Source organism: Sinocyclocheilus grahami, unplaced genomic scaffold, assembly GCF_001515645.1.
Source record: "Sinocyclocheilus grahami isolate Dianchi unplaced genomic scaffold, SAMN03320097.WGS_v1.1 scaffold592.1, whole genome shotgun sequence".
Classification (NCBI taxonomy): Eukaryota; Metazoa; Chordata; class Actinopteri; order Cypriniformes; family Cyprinidae; genus Sinocyclocheilus; species Sinocyclocheilus grahami.
In genome coordinates this window covers 658281-675544 of record NW_015505771.1, presented here as the reverse complement: position 1 = coordinate 675544, position 17264 = coordinate 658281, and the positions used below count along the sequence as shown (strand labels likewise).

Sequence of the window (17264 nt, the reverse complement as noted above, 5' to 3'; positions counted from 1 at the left end):
TATACACACACATACACATACACATATACATATATATACATAGTATATATTATACACACACACACACACACAAAGAAAAGTAGATAGAATAGAAAAAAATAGAAAGCTAGTGTTTGTTTGTTTTTTGTTGTTAAAAAAAGAAAGAAAGAAGATAAATATAGATAAAGTAGAATTAAAATAGAATAGAAAGTGTTAGAGTTAGAGGGTCAAATAAAGTATAAACTATAGTTAATAGCCCCAGACAAGAAGCATAATTACTTGGTTAACATATGTGTCTTAAACTTTGAAATAAATTAATTTAAATACAATTATTTAGAATAAACAAAATAATGTCAACACTTTATTTTACAGCCCTGTTCCACGTGTACTTACTATGCACCTATTATTATAAATAACTAGGTGGTAACCCTGAATCTAACCTTAACACATGTAGGTACATTATACAACCGTACTTTCTTTGGTAAGTACACTGTATGTACACATAATGTCAAATAAATTGTAACCCAAATAATTATAGTTTTACAGCAAATAGTGCATAAATGAAAATGAAAAATAAGAGACGATAAGGAAAGCAATCTAGGCTATACAGTGATCCACAGTTGACCCTTCGCTAAGCCTTGGTGGTTTACTGTTGCTGACTCAGACAAGCTTTACAGTACATCCCATAGGAATGAACTGGAGATTTCAGCAGTGTAATTTTCATTAAAAAGTGCTCATGAAGTGGTAAACATTATTGGATATTATTTCTATGTGGGCTGGAATGAATCATGACACTGGCTGCAAAACATTTTTATTTCCCAAGTAGTTGTTAAACGATACAGTAACATAATGAAAAACTGCAAAGCGTATCAATCAAAATAGAGGCAAATGCGTGTTAAAGTAAAAAATAAAATAAAAAAACGAAAGCCTGTTTTGATAGTGATAACAAGTGATAACATTGGTGTTTCTAGAGTTTGTACAATATACCAATATACTATAAAACTGTCAACATTTTAGTTAGTGTATATCAACATGTCAATTACATAACATTAATTTACTTTCAAGCAACTGTCTCAGGCATGCTTATTTGGGAATGAAGGTGACAGCCTGTACTTCTGTAAAATTCTGTATCTGTAAAATAGTTTATATCCATAAACTTACATTAGATAAAAGCAATAACTCATCTGATGACATAGTGGAGAGCAACAGTTGTTAAGGTAGGATTTGCCAGTAAGGCTGGACTGGAAATCAACTAGCTAATATGGGCTGTAATCTAATTCACATTATTTTTTTAGGTAGTGTTAAATACCTGCCAGCCTTTCCTGCTGGCTAAATAGTCTTAGCCTAGTTTATAGTCTTCTTAGCGTCTACATGTCATGCCCATGTCCTCTCATTCATGAGTTTCCTGTGTCTTTTCCCTTTCCTCTCCCTCGTTCCATGATCCACAGACTAACACCTATCTACTCTTTCTCCATCAGACTGCGAGTGCAACGGTCACTCAAATCGCTGCAGTTACATTGATTTCATCAACATTGTGACTTGTGTGAGCTGCAAACACAACACTAGAGGGCAGAACTGTCAGCACTGCCGCCTCGGATACTTCCGGAATGCTTCCGCCGAGCTGGACGATGAGAATGTTTGCATAGGTCAGTCAGATATCACTCCACGCCAACCCGTTTCACTGTTCCCCTGACGCACCCACACCACGCTGTACAGAAATTGTCCTTTCTGGCCAAATGATATGTATGGAACTGGAAAGGTCAAGAAATCTTTCCTCATGTGCATACGGTCCAGCATTTGGTCTGCCACCACCTTGCCATACCTGTGACAATTTCTGACCTACTGAAGTCCAACAGAAGTATGGATTTAAATATACTAATATCATGCATCATTCATCTTACAGCCTTTACTATAGAATCGCAAGAAATCTTCTCCCAGACTCCCGTCTTCATTTTACTTAAGATCTAGGAAACTAAACAACTTGCATTTTCAACTGTCCAGCTTAAAGCTTTATCAATATCTGTATAATTATGCTATATGAGAGTAGTATAAAGGAAATGTGATTTGAAAACAAGCAATTTTGTATTTTGTGCATGACATGAAATGCCACATGCAACCTATTTTACTAAAAGTAATACCGGATATTTAACAAGAAAAAAAAAACAATGTGCAGTAGGACGGGATTGGATTTTATCTGTGAGGAATTGATTGCATTTTTTTTTTTATTGAATTTTTGAATGAAAGTGGACAGTACATGGTAAAACTGAAAAGAGGGGTTTGGGATGACAAGGAAATACATTTCACACTCACAGGCGTTTGGACATTTTGATAAAGGCAAAATATTTTCTTTGGAATAAAATGAATCATTCACTATATGACAAGGAATGTGTATTAAAAAAGTAAATAGAATGGTTAATATAAATAAATTGGGTGGCGGGGGGAATTCAATCAGAAATCCTAAGATTATTATTATAATTTTTTTTTTTTTTTATGAAAACTGCTCCAAGAGCTGCTCAAGCAATCTGTCACAACACTTTGATAATGATACAGTGACCTCTACTGGAAAAATACACACACATAAATCACTGCGCTATGACTGACAGCTGCCCAGATGAAAAAAATTATACCCTTGTGAATGCATAGAGCAAAACCTCACCGATGAACAACCACTGATCACATAAAACTTGCAAACATAGAAGTGAAGTTTTCCTGCAAACACATGTGAATATATGCCTATTGCCTTCAGGCTATGCTATATTTCCTTTAGGCAAAATGTTGTAACTTTTGAAACACTGTACATCATTTTTAAATATTATTTTATATTAAACATTCATTTTCCCTGCAGGTCCACTAATAATGTAAGTCATTTATGAGCGTTTATCACATATTTTTGTGACCCTCAGAATTATACAGGTCTTTTTTGTTGCTATGGCTTTAAGACTTTTACTTTGTGTGGCGCTGTTGTGCACTTTTACTTAAAGGAATAGTTTTGTAAAATTTGCAAAAAATGTACTAACCCTCAGGCCATCCAGGATGTAGATGAGTTTGTTTCTTCATTGGAACACATTTTGAGAAATTTAGTATCATATCACTTGCTCACCAATAGACCCTCTGCAGTGAATGGGTGCCGTCAGAATGAGAGTCCAAACAGCTGATATAAACATCACAGTAATCCACAAGTAATCCACATGACTCCAGTCCACTAATCATTAAGACATTTTTAACTTCAAAATGTTGCTTCCGGCTAAAATACAAGCCCTCTGTCAATATAGAGAAGAAAAATAAAATGTCATCTTGTCTGGATCAGGAGAGAAATATGTGCAGATCAACCATAGTTTACAAGTGAAAACAGTCCAAAGCAGTTCTAAAGAAATGTGTTGGAGGACGTTGATGTGGGAGGACAACAGGGGTGGATTTTTGTACTGATGGACCATCGGTGAGCAAGTGATGTAATGCTGAATTTCCCCAAATCTGTTCAGATGAAGAAACAAACTCATCTACAACTTGGATGGCCTGAGGGTGAGAACGTTTTAAGCAAATGTACATTTTTTATGGGAACTATTTATTTAAGAGCTGCAGGTTTCCTGTTGAATCCAATATGGTTTTACTGCCCCATCAGGAATATAGTTTTTAAAAAAAGGTCTCTAACTATCCTTCTGAAGAATATGCAGAGCAGTAATGTTGGTAAGCATGAAACAAGCTATTTATGAGTTTTAAGTTCTGAAAGTTACAGTGTTTTCATAGTTCAATTAAATCTATCACAAAAGAAAGAGAACATAGCCTTCCTTTTCAAGGTTTCAGCAAACATAATCTACAATTGGTCTACAATTTTCTATACACAGAGTGTAACTGTAATCAGCTGGGCTCTCTACACGCCCGGTGCAATGACACAGGCTTCTGCCAGTGTAGAGAGGGCACCACGGGCCAGAAGTGTGAGGACTGCCTGCCTGGATATACCTGGAAGCAAGGCTGCGTGCGTAAGTCACACTTCCTTCACAAAAGCATTAAACACAGGCTTAGTCATTCTGTGATGGATGATACCACTCGAAAAACAAATAAAGTGTTGTGAACGAACAACATATGGGTGTCATTTCACTCAAACATATGAGCAACATTGTTACTCACAGAGGTCTTTGCTGTTGTACTACCAACAGCCTGCTGGTCGCAGCAGCTGTGCATTATAGACACTTGTGGGTGGGGTGTCAGTGGCTAAAGCAGTGAGGTAGGGTAAGAAGGTGTTGCTGGTTCAAACCTTGCAAAGAATTGGCTGTATAGTTAAACCCTGTTAGCAAAGGACTAGAAAACAGCCCAAAACCTACATTAGCTTATCACAACCCACCTCTACCGATGAAATTACTGTTTACAAATATACACGTGACTGTGACAGCTCCCAGTTCTTTTTGATTAAGGCATTATACAAAATGATCTGAAAAGTATGTGTACATGGAGTTGAAACGCCCAGTCTCCAAAAGACTGGTGGAGGTCTGTAGATTTCTATCATTATTGGGGGATCAGGACAAGCCTAGGATTTGACACAAATTATGATCATTCACAGATCATTACCATCATTATCATCTCTGCTATAATTAGACCTGGTTTTCATGCAAGCATCGCATAAACTTATATAAAAAGTTTTAACTGGTTTTTAAATTTCAATTCAGCTTTCTGTGAGGTTTGGTTTCATTCATTCATTTCTAATTACTACTATTACACATTATTATTAAATATTTAATGGTGGCATTTTAAACACTTATTATTAATATATATTATTTATTTTCTGATATATGATTCAGATTTTCTGTTATTCAGATTTTTTTAATGAAACTGATACTTTTATTCAGCAAGTATGCATTAAATTGATGTAAATGTTTTTTATATTGCTACAAAAAAAATGTCAATTTCAAAAATAAATGCTGTTCTTTTGAGCTTTCTATACATCAAATAATCACGAAAAAGAAATGTATCATGTTTCAACAAAAAATATTAAGCAGCGGAACTGTTTTCAACATGGATTTTAATCATTTTTATGTACTTTTATTATTTTATTTACAATTTTTGACCAAATAAATGCTTGGTGAGCATAAAATACTTTTTTAAAAAGTAAAAAAAAACATTTTTTAAATTTTACCGAAACATTTGAAAGGTAGCGTACATACACTAGTTTTCTGGCCCACACAGACACACAGACACACACACAGGTTTGTTTTTGTGAAAAGTGGGGACATCCCATAGGCATAATGGTTTTTATACTGTACAGACCATATATTCTACTGCCCTACACCAACCCTACCCCTAAACCTACCCCTCACAGGAAACTTTTTGCTATTTCAGATTTTCAATACACTCCACTGAAAAGTGGGGACATGGGGTAATGTCCGGAAAAGTCACCTTCTCCTTGTAATACCTATGTCATACCTTTGTCATTATACAAATGTATGTCCTCATTTGTCACAAAAATGCGCGCACACACACGCACACACACACACACACACACACACACACACACACACACACACACCTGTGGCCTCTTAGTCACTGAAAATGAATCCCTTCCAGTTAACTGTCAATGTGAACACCTTAAGTCACTATATGAGTAAAATATATCTGCTAAATGACTACCTACATTTAGGATGAAAAATGTAACGTTAAGACAATAGAACAATCCCTTAAAACATGATCTATCTTTATGTTTAGAGACATGTAAGATTAGATATGTAACATCATTAATGAGAATCTCCTCTCTGTGTCTTTCTTCTACTCCCAGCAAACGTGTGCGACGACGAGTTCTTCCTGTGTCAGAACGGCGGCTCCTGTATCCAGAACCAGAAGTGCGTGTGTCCACCCAGCTTTAGGGGTGTTTTGTGTGAGCAGCCACGCTGCCAGGGCGAGAAAGGGTGCGATGGCGCATCGGCCTGCTACCTCAGCACACTGACGCTGCTGCTCTGCCTTCTAGCCAACAGCCTGCTTAAAGCCAGCACCTAGAAACCCATCTTAGTCCTGATATCGATTCTAGTCTACGCAGGCCAAAGGGCTGAACCCTGCGGACAGAGAGAGAGTGGCCTGAACTCGTACGGAGTACGGACCCAGCCTCACGGTGCTGAAATCTTTTTTGGAAATGGCGGTGGCTGCACTGAGGTCAAAACGCCTTCATGAGACGAGCAGTTTATTGCTTGCCTACTAGCAACACTGATCGCCTGAACTTTATACCAAAAACAGAATTAAAAGAACTTAAGTTCAGTTTCAGCTCACTATACACAAAACTCTAAAGAAAGTGGGGAAATATATAGATGCGGTTTCAATTCCTTTGCATTTCTACTTTCGCTGTAGTTCTGACGCTCACTGAGGTACAAGCACCGCATTTAGCTAGCTTGTTTTAACGAACAACAAACGGTCGATATCACGGAAGCCTACTTATGCCAAGTTATTCTTCTCTTGAAGACTTGTTTTTACATTTCCTTTCATTGCTGCATTTTTCTTGCATTCTATTGCCATTGAGGTTGTAACAAGTAGATCAAACCAATGGAAAAGATGTTTAATCGCCGTCCCGCTAGTATGAAGAATGAACGTCTCTAGCTTGTGTTTGAGATTACGTTTATGGAATGTAGAAAGAGGTTTTAAATTGTCACACTGAACAGATATACATATTAAAAATGTAAATAAAATAAATGTTAACTGAAACTTTTAAAAAAAGGTATTTCAGCTAATTTCCAAGATTACATTTCTCATTTAGTGACTGATAATGGATGACTGGGGCAGTCGTGACCTAATGATCTAGTGTCGGAATTGTAACCCAATGGTCGTGGGTGTTGCATCTTTCCCAAAAAGACTCATGGCTGTATTAGATCAAAAGGGTGCTTCTACTAAATACTGAGCAAAGGGTCTGAATACTTAGGACCATGTGATATTTCAGTTTTTCTTTTTTAATAAATCTGCAAAAATGTCAACAATTCTGTGTTTTTCTGTCAATATGGGGTGCTGTGTGTACATTAATGAGGGAAAAAAATTTACTTAAATGAAAAAAGCGGATACTCTCCAAAATGGCGCTACAGTGTCATGCGGAGGAGACGAATTGTTGAATAAAGTCGTTTTTTTTTCTTCTTTTGCACACAAAAAGTATTCTCGTAGCTTCGTAATATTACGGTTGAACCCCTGATGTCACATGGATTATTTTACAGATCTCCTTGCTACGTTTCTGGACGTTGATCGTGGTAGTACCCTTGCTGTCTATGGGAGGGTCAGAGAGCTGTCAGATTCCATCAAAAATATCTTAATTTATGCTCCGAAGATGAACGGAGGTCTTACGGGTTTGAAATGACATGAGGGTGAGTAATTAATGACAGAATTTTAATTTTGGGGTGAACTATCCCTTTAAATCATATTTTTGTTTTTATTCACATTTGGCCATGCTCCAGAAATAAATGGCAATTAGAAACAATATCTGTTTTTAATCCACTTACAATAAGCTTAAATTGTCAACATTAAAAATGCACAAGCCTATTTACCATATAATTGAGCTATATACTCAAGTATACAAAACACTGTGTATCAGGCAAAAGGCCTGGAAATAAGGCCTCATTAAGGATGAATTTAGTTAATTGGCATTTAGAAACACTAAATATGACTACTGGTGATGTTCTCATCCAGCATTACATATTAGTTTGTTTTTCCATGTTTATGCCACAGAAACTAAAGTAAGTATACACACTCTGTGATAACCTGCAAACGTTTTAATATACTTTGTTAATTCTTGAGAGCTGGGATTAAACAGCCTACATATCTCGTCCATTTTGAAGTGGAAATTTTCCAAACAAATGGTAGTTTAACGTCCGTGTAAAGCAATATTAAGTTATGTGTTCTGAGTTTGTCACACAACACAGAAAAATGTTATTAACCACCAAGCCAAGTTTGAATTAAAAAAAAAGCGCCAAGTAAATTAAAGTTATCAAAATCTTGACATGCTGGGGGGCGTGTCCGCTGTCGGCGCTGAAACCACGCCCATTCGCAGGAGGAAAGCTGCCGCCTCTCAACTGTCAAATAATACCGCTACATCATACTGTGAACACTCACATTTTCCCTGGAAACTCCCGTATTTCACACCCATCTCCCGCCCTCTCCCGTTTTGTTATTTCTCAGGAAACTCCAGTAATTTGTATGGCCCAAACCTCGTTATATGAATAACCACGTCTATATATGAACCCAAGCGTATCTATGATTCTGTGACCGAGCGTTCGTGCCGGGTTCGCCTAAACACTTAGGAATAAGAAAACAATAAAATGAGAGCGTCTGAACTCTTCTTTATTATCCGTCCCACCACCGAGTGAACTCAAAAACCCGCGACACTCTAGAGCAGAAAGTGCGCATGCCCATTGCCTATCTACGACAAGCCCCGAGGGGATAAATGCATTACACACACACTCATAACGAGCGCCCGTACATCTAGAATTAGTGCAATATAACAATCAAATAAAGTCTGTTACAATTCCAAGGTTGTCCAGTTGCCAGATCTTGTATAAAACGCATCCCACAGCATCATACAAATTTCAACCCATTTGTGACCCCAACCTGGCAACCTAGTTGCTCTGTTGATATCTGTGCAGATAGTAGAAGCGGGAAGTTGAATCATGCATCACTGGTGGGCTAGTAGTGCACCGGCGAATACAAAATAAAGTATAGGTTACATGTAAATTTAACAACAGCTGGACGGAAGAACATTTTCATATATCTAAGCCATATCGACAATGACCACGCCTTTTGCAAAGTGCAAATGTGTTTTTCAAGTCATCTCCATGTAATAAAGTATCTGAATGATGCAGTGCTAACTGACATAGCATTTATTACAGTAGCCTAAAGAAACTATAAAGTATATTTTCTGCCTTATTCTTTGATGAAAATGTAAAAAAATAAATAAATAAAGTGTTAGGGGAGGGGCCATGCGGCTCTAGTGCGACATCAAGACATGATTTCAGCCCCGCCCGAAATCCTGAACACAAAAATAGTGAAAAACGGTCCAACTCCACAGTTCACGCAGTCTTTGTAACGTGTTTTCAGCAATACATTTCTAACATTTATAATATGTTTAGAAATAATTCTCTGGATTGCCTTTACGCGGACTTTAAGTTGTGACACGTTGTGTTTCGGGTCTCGTGACAAACATTTCCTGGGCAGCACATTCATCAAACATGACATTTGTGGTCTTAAAGGGGTCATATGATGCGATTTCAAGTTTTCCTTTCTCGTTGGAGTGTAACAAGCTGATTGTGCATAGATGAGATCCCTGAAGTTGCAAAGACTAAAGTCTCAAACCCAAAGAGATATTCTTTGTCAAAATTAAGACTCTGCCACGCCCCCCTAAAACGGCTCGTTCTAACACCCCCCCACATATCTACCTCACTATGTGGACATTAGTCAGCTGTCTTAACCATGTCTTGTGTACTGCAAACACATACCAACTTCATCACTGTCTGTCACGCGACTCTGTTCCCCTTTCGGGCTCTGTCTTTACATTTATTTTGAAAGATGAAGCTCACGATTATGGTAAGGGGCGTTACATTTCCGACGAGTGCTTGCGGTGTTCGGCCAATCACAATGCACTGGGTCAGCTGGCCAATCAGAGCAGACTGCGCTTGCCGGAAGGAGGGTCTTTGTAGAAAACGAAGCGTTTGAGAGAGGCGGGGCATAGAGGACCTACAATAATGTACAGTATTTGAAAAATAATGTGTTTTTTGAACATTAAAGCATGTCAACATATTCTGTTACACCAAATACACAAAATAATGATCTTTAAAAAAGCATCATATGACCCCTTTAATTCAGTCCATACCGCTCCATTCTGTGCTGTTTTATGGTGTGTAATCTAGTTCAGTTGTTGTAAACATTACACTTACAGAATTGTGAAATTAAACTTAGTAAATCTTACATTGACAAAACCTTCATCGACGCAGTGTTCTTGGTGCAATTAATCAACGGCGTCGACTTCGATTGGCCTTTTGCCTTGAACCTTCAAGACCAATTGTAATTGGTCTCGTCTTGTTTACATATTTTAAACATTTATTTGCCCCTTTTACTTATGAGGCTGACGTGAGATAAACATGTGCCTGTTTTGTTTGCATATTATTTAATATTAAAAAGGCTGTCATCCCTAAATTCAAACTTAAATATTCCTAAATAAATGTACAACTTTACCACAATTCTGTCAAAACCATTTGATGCCTTTATAAAGTATATCGTGAATCTTTTCTCACGCCCGTGTATGCATACACACACACACACACATCTGGTCAGCTATCCTTCTGGGGACTCTCCATAGGTGTAATGGTTTTTCTACTGTACAGACCGTATTTTCTATTGCCCTACACCAACCCTGCCCCTAAACCTACCCCTCACAGGAAACTTTCTGCATTTTTACTTTCTCCAAAAAAATCATTCTGTATGATTTATAAGCTTTTGTACCCATGGGGACCTCAATTTAGGTCCCCACCGTGACACGAGTCCCCATGAGTCTGTGTGTATTCAGGTGTAAGTCCCCACCAGGATATATAAACCTGTACACACACACACACACACACACACACACACACACAGTTTTAAATTAAAATGTTTAAAGTAAATTTTATCTTGTTTATTCTCGTTTGCAAAACCAACTCCTAAATCTTAAACTTACTTAAACTACCTTGAAGCATTGCTATTTTCTTCAGAAAATGCTAATCTAGTTTGTGAATATGATTCTTGTTTTGATCAACATCTTAAATTCTACAAATTGGACCAATATACTGTATCTAATCAATATATATGTGCCTTAAAATTAATAACAAAATAAAATAAAAACTGTGCACTTCCACTTGAAGAGCACTAGATGGCAATATGGTCTCAAACATCACAATTGTTACAACTTTAATAGACTGTGATATTACCATTATGAAGAGGTCAAGGTTTTGCCAAAGGCTCGAAGTTTCACTTGTTAGCATGGTCCAGTTAGCCATAATTACACAAAAACATCCTTCTCCATTGATTTTCATTCAAAAGTAGTAATGTTTTCTTATGAAATAAAAGGTTTTTACAATATATAAATGACAAATATTTCATTTTATTGTATTACAGCTGATGTTTTAAAGAAAGACTTTAGTGATGACACTCATGGACAAATATTTTGCTTTTATTTTGAATGGCACTCACTGAAGTGCACCAATCTTGACAATGGCATTCTACATGGATATATACATTCTGTCCATAGCATTTACTTGACTTTACACAGGTGAAACAATATATCTTTTTCTCAACACAAGTATTTTTCTTGGACTGTACAGTAAACTAACAAATAAATTAAGAACCCTGAAATAGCTAAATAAAACTTTAATAACTCTAGAGGCAATTGCACATGAATTGCACTGAACATTTTCTTCAACACAAATGACTTCTTGTATATTGGTATGTCTTCTGTTCAGGTATGTACATGTGGCAAAACTGTCAGCGTAGCTCTGAAACATACATACATACAAAAGATGTAGAGGTAAAGCAGATTTTTACATGGTGTTTGATATAGAACCATGCCAAACAGGAAAAGGTGTCTTCCTTTAAATTAAGTGGCACTAAACAGCAGCCCTTTGACTTTCACATAATATATTAAGGGAGTAAAAAAAAAAAAAAAAGAAGTGTTTTAATGTGCCATACTATTGCCTTTAAACATTTATGTTACAGGAAGTCCAGACATGTTTCGTTTACTTGTTTTCAATTTCTCTGTATTTAAACAGGTTAGTATAAAGATGTGGTCACATTATCGAAATTTCAGCAAACATTTGCAGGCAAAAAGGTCCACTGTTTATAGTGAATAGTGTAGTGATATATGAAGCACAACTCACACAGAAGTCACTTTCAATCCAAGCAGCTTTCTGTTGGTCAGCTTTGGTGAATTCACGTGACCAACCTGAACCCGTTGCGAACCCCACACTGGGAAATATATCGGCCACACATGAAATTACTGATTCCTTTTGTAATGAATGGATTTTGCCCACGAAAATGTACAGAACAATGGTAAATGAGACCTCACCTTAAGTCTTAAAAGTGAAGTATGCCGTTTCTGCATCACTAGTATAACTAACCGCCACAGCAAATATAATGTTTTCAGACAGGTTTCTCGGATTCGACTGTTTGAACAAACACAGTCAACCTCACACCAATGGTATTTTAACATCCAAAAAATCTTCAATTTTAAAGAAATGTAAAGTCACCATGAAACCAAAATTGTCAAAAAAAATTTAATGGAATATTGCAGTGTTTACTTTAAATGATTCATTATTTATAATTTTTTTTTTAATTCATGTGCTCTCCCCTTGCAACGAAATCTCTTCTCTTCTCAAAGGAGATTGCAGCAATTAGCGAACAACAACGATCCAACAATCCACTCAATTCTCCAACAATAATATCAAGTCCTGCCCTACATTTGATCTCGTTCAAGAAGCTGTTTCACCTGGATATATGTCACAATATGGAAAAAATGAGCTCAACTTCTGTTTCAAGCTGACTTTAACAACATTGGACACACCCAGCATTCAATCTTAAACAAGTACTCTTAATTTTGGGGTTATAGTTGAATAAATAAATCAACTGAACATAATTTAAAATATAAATTAAAAAAATAAATTCCAAACAACAGTTAAACAGAGCATACTTTCTCTCAAGTCTGTATGATAAATTAAAAAAAATGAGAATACTGAAAAATGGAGATGTTTGATTTGACATTTATACACAAAGAAACACTGACAGTCTTCAAACTCTTCTCCATAAGCCTGATTTGAATAAAGTTCAGTGAAGCTAAAACAGGCTCGTCTGATACCGGTGCAAAGGTCCTGTCTGCAGGGTTGATGCAACTATTGCTGCGCTGCACTGACTTCCAGCTTGTTTGATGCAAACCGCATTTGAAGAGCAGGAAACATCACAACCTTTAAATGAAAAACAGCCACAATACACTTCACACATCAACTCAAACCTTTATCACCCAGTAGAAGTGCTGAATGCTATATGCTTCGTCCTTGCTGCTCTGAATAGCCTTTATAACAAGTCCACAGAAGCAGGTTTTGGTTAAAGGGTCCATTCTAATGCTATAGAAAGTGCATAGAGTGGAAGAAAGACATCGTAGGGGACACACACTGATTGTACTGTAGGCATGATGTTGGATACTGAGTCTAATACTGGCCACGTGAACAGCAAACAGTGTGAGGACATTTCTATCCACGGCGTTGATGCAGAAGGGTTAAAGTGTGTTGTCATCTTTGCCCTGTCTAGAAGCAGCACCTGAATGTATAATGGCAGCTTACATTGTTTTTCCTTAATAAAGTACAGCAGACCTCAGCACGGGAAATACAGACCGTACGAAAAAAACAAAATCTCTTTTCTCTGAAAAGCCCATAAAAAATTATATACATTAATGAGGTGCGCTGCCTCTATATAGACTAAAATGTTATGCACATACAAAACAAGTATGCAACAAAATGCGATGTTTAAAAGTCATCTCTTTAACCTTACAAAAGAAAGCAAGCAGTTTGTGCTACTGCTGCCGTGGAGTGACGCAAGCAACAAAAATGGTCAGAAAAGGATGTTTACATGAAAGTTACAATAAAAAGAAAGCGGAAAATAGTGTTTCAACAAATAATTACATGCGTATGATTTGTTATTATCATGCTAAGTCCAATCAAGAGGTGTATGTGCACAGTTCAAATCTAGAGGTGATACAGAATTTGGTCACGGCTTACATCAGTGACCCGAGTGGCTCTCGTGACAAGGGCTATGAATGAAGCATCATGGGACATCTTTGCGTGGCAAATCTAAAAGGATTCAAAAAGACACATTAGCCTTTATACACTGAGCGAAAAAACAACATTGTGCAACTCTTAAATGTCCTATCCAATTAGTTCCCAAAAAGAGTTATTTTCGACCCAGTACTAGGGACTTTGTGAAGTAATTTTAACCCCGCCGGTGCGCTGTTTTTCCATACTGTAAGAGAGTTACCCATAGCCCTTGTCCGTCACTAGGCCCGTAGGCCTGTGTGTGTTTGTGTCCACGCTAACAGTTGCTACTGTTCCGGAATTCACCGTTTTCCGTGATCTGCAGCTTGGTAGGGTTTGTGGGAGAGATGCCGTTCCTCGTTTGCATGCTGTAACGATCCTTCAGCTGAGACAGAGCACTCATTAGCCGGGCGTTTGCGGCGTCCAGGGATGCGATTCTCTTCTCCTGTGGGGAGTGACCATTAATGGAGGTCAGATAGGAGAAGGTGATTAACAGTGCATGATGTTTAATGTTTAATTAAAGTCTTTCTACTCTGCAATGGACGCAAGGTGACTGGCACTCTCTTGTCTGAAACATTACAGACTAATTACTCCGTCTATAACCCATAAAATGAATTTACAGAGTTTAAATTAAAATTCATGCTGCTACGGTGGTATTCTCTCCTTGTCTTTTAGAAAATAAATCTATGATGTAAACAGTCTTTAATGAATTTGATGAGTGCTAAAATGAATCCACAGTGGGTGGTTTTTATGCTCATCAAACTGTTTACGAAAGATGCTGATTGTCCCCGGAGGACACGGGTGTTCATCATTAAACTTTCAGATACATTAACACCATTAAACCTCAGAGACCAACTCATAACATCATGCTGAAATCTAAACCAAGCACAAAAGGGCGCTATGACCCTGCAAACAAGTAGCTGACAAACGAAACAAACATTTAAGACCATTAGTGAAAACGCTGTTTTTTTCTTGTTTGATAGAAAATGATACATTCAATTATTTTATCAGCATGACAACTTGAGTGAAAAGTTAGCATTGATTTTTTTTACTATTCAGTATGCACCCTTAATGACAGCTGCACTCAAGCTGACACAGACTGATGATAATGTTCTCCAGCCTGATTTGAGAATGATCCAAAAAGCTGAAATGGAATTATATATATATATATATATATCCTGCTCACATGCTCTGATAATAATAGCTTTGTAGGACTTTACATTATTTGGATAATTAAAACAACAACAGCAACAACAACAAACAGTTAAATTTGATTCTGTTGCATAGAACTGATTAAAAATAATATATTGATATTTAATATTAATATATTTTCTGTCCAATTTCATTGCTTTATTTTCAATAAAGGTGAGGTTATTTTATTGGCTTTATTAATTCAGTATCATTAAAATTATTGAGTTAAATTAAAAAGTCTTACAAACTAATTTGATAGTATTTAATAAAATAATAAATAATTATTAAAAAGCATTTAAAAAAGCATTAAAAAGCAAAACAGAATTTTCAGTGAAAGTCTTGACTGTCACTTAGTTTAATGCATACTTTCTTAATAAAATATTTCTTTCTTTCTTTCTTATTTAATCACTGGCCTCAAACTTTTGCACAGTAGTATAGGTATACAGGAAAGTGTATATTTTAAAACATTTTGCAGTTCACTTAAATAGCACTGCTGTGTAACCAAATACTTTTAGTATTCATTAATATATTCCATAAGTGTCTCATTTAATATGAGCTCATTAAACCATATAATAATTATGTAAAATTTAGATAATTGCTGTTTAAAATACTTTTCAATGGAGTATAGCGTGTCAACGCAAATATTTTTCACTTAAATTAAGCATCTGGATTTAAATGCACCAGCTGAACGGCATCATGAAAACTATTTGATTACGATAAACACTGCCATGACTTGAAAATGATTAAAGACATATAAAAGGTAATTAGATATTTAATTCACCTGGGCTTCGATGATTTTCTGTTTGGAGTCTACAATGGCCTGCATGTCTGTGTGATCTTTCTTCAGCTCCTCTTCAACTGACATCAACCTGAAACATAACATTTCAGATGCTACTTAAGTGCTTAACTGAACTAGAGTGTAATACTTTAAATACCATCAGAGGTTATATCTAGGAAACAGTTAATTTTCAACCCTTGTAATATCTAATGGATCACCCCTTATGGGATTTGAACCTACAATGTTTCAGTTTCTAGACCGGACACCACCTCAAATCCAAATCTTCACCTGGTGATGATGCTCTTCATCTGGTGCTCTTTCTCATCCTGCTGCTTGCGTAATCGCTCCTCCGTGTCCTCAAGCCGGGCCTGGTACTCCAAGAGCATCTTCTGGGTTTGGTCATCCTGGCTCTTTATGCGAGATTCATACTCTTCCAGCTTCTTAGCAGAAATACGCAGCTTTTCCTGCAGGACAGCAATCTCCTGCTGATACTGAGGACGAGAAAGAGAGAATGAAGTACTCTAATAGCAGGATTATAGAGCAACAAAAGCTGTGTAAAGAGGGAGTTCTCGGGTGTGTACGGCTGTGGTTTGAAATGCATATTACATGATCAGAGCCCTGCTAATTATCTTGTATCTGCCTGCTAAGCCTGGGATATCCAGCAAAGCTGTATGAAATATATCTAACAGGTGCGACAGAATATTTCAAAGATGAATTCTGTAGCTCACAGTAGAGCATGCTGCTAACAACACAAAGGTCATGGGTTTAACTCCCAGGCAATCAATGTACCTTGAGAGCTTGAAATCAATATATATATATATATATATATATACTACCGCTCAAAAGTTTGGGATCAGTAAGACTTGTAATGTTTTTTAAAGAAGTCTCTTCTGCTCAGCAAGGCTGCATTTATTTGTTAAAAAATACAGAAAAAAACAGTAATCTTGCAAAATGTTATTACAATATAAAATAATGGTTCCAAATATCTTTTTTTGGAAACGGTGATACTTTTTCAGGATTCTTTGATGAATAAAAAGTTAAAAAGAACAGCATTTATTCAAAATATAAATCTTTTCTAACAATATAAATCTTTGCTATCACTTCTTAGCAATTGAACACATCCTTGCTGAATAAAAGTTTTAATTTCTTTCAAAAAAAGAAAGAATCAAAATTTACTGACCCCAAACTTTTGAAAGGTAGTGTATATTGTTAGAAAAGATTTATATTTTAAATAAATGCTCTTATTTTTAAACTTTTTATTCATCAAAGAATCCTGAAAAAAAGTATCACAGGTTCCAAAAAAATATTAAGCAGCACAACAGTTTCCAGCATATTAGAATGATTTCTGAAAGATCATGTGACACTTTAGACTGGAGTAATGGCTGATAGAAATTCAGCTTTGCATCACAGAAATAAATTACATTTTAAAGTGTATTAAAATAGAAACCATTATTTTATATTGTAATAACATTTTGTAAGATTTCAGTTTTTTTCTGTATGTTTGATCAAAAAATGCAGTATATATATATATATATATA

General features: G+C 36.3%; 2 protein-coding genes across 10 annotated transcripts in view; one reads left to right on the top strand and one right to left on the bottom strand.

Moving 5' to 3' along the window:
• LOC107557204 (uncharacterized) overlaps positions 1-6618 on the top strand; it is a 71444-nt gene extending 64826 nt beyond the window's left edge. Inside the window, exons 12-14 of the mRNA XM_016240540.1 lie at positions 1458-1625; positions 3822-3956; positions 5744-6618. Coding sequence (XP_016096026.1) covers positions 1458-1625; positions 3822-3956; positions 5744-5961 — 521 coding nt within the window. The 3' untranslated portion in view covers positions 5962-6618. The remainder of the gene's footprint in view (positions 1-1457; positions 1626-3821; positions 3957-5743) is intronic.
• A 5745-nt stretch (positions 6619-12363) lies between these two features.
• Positions 12364-17264, bottom strand: part of LOC107557202 (disabled homolog 2-interacting protein-like) — a 92483-nt gene continuing 87582 nt past the window's right edge. For 8 of the 9 annotated variants that reach the window (XM_016240531.1, XM_016240532.1, XM_016240535.1 and 5 more), the window contains 3 exons: positions 16015-16217; positions 15730-15817; positions 12364-14202 (listed from right to left, as the gene is read on the bottom strand). In XM_016240531.1, coding sequence (XP_016096017.1) covers positions 14035-14202; positions 15730-15817; positions 16015-16217 — 459 coding nt within the window. In that variant the 3' untranslated portion in view covers positions 12364-14034. The remainder of the gene's footprint in view (positions 14203-15729; positions 15818-16014; positions 16218-17264) is intronic. The other variant, XM_016240533.1, reaches the window with a different exon arrangement.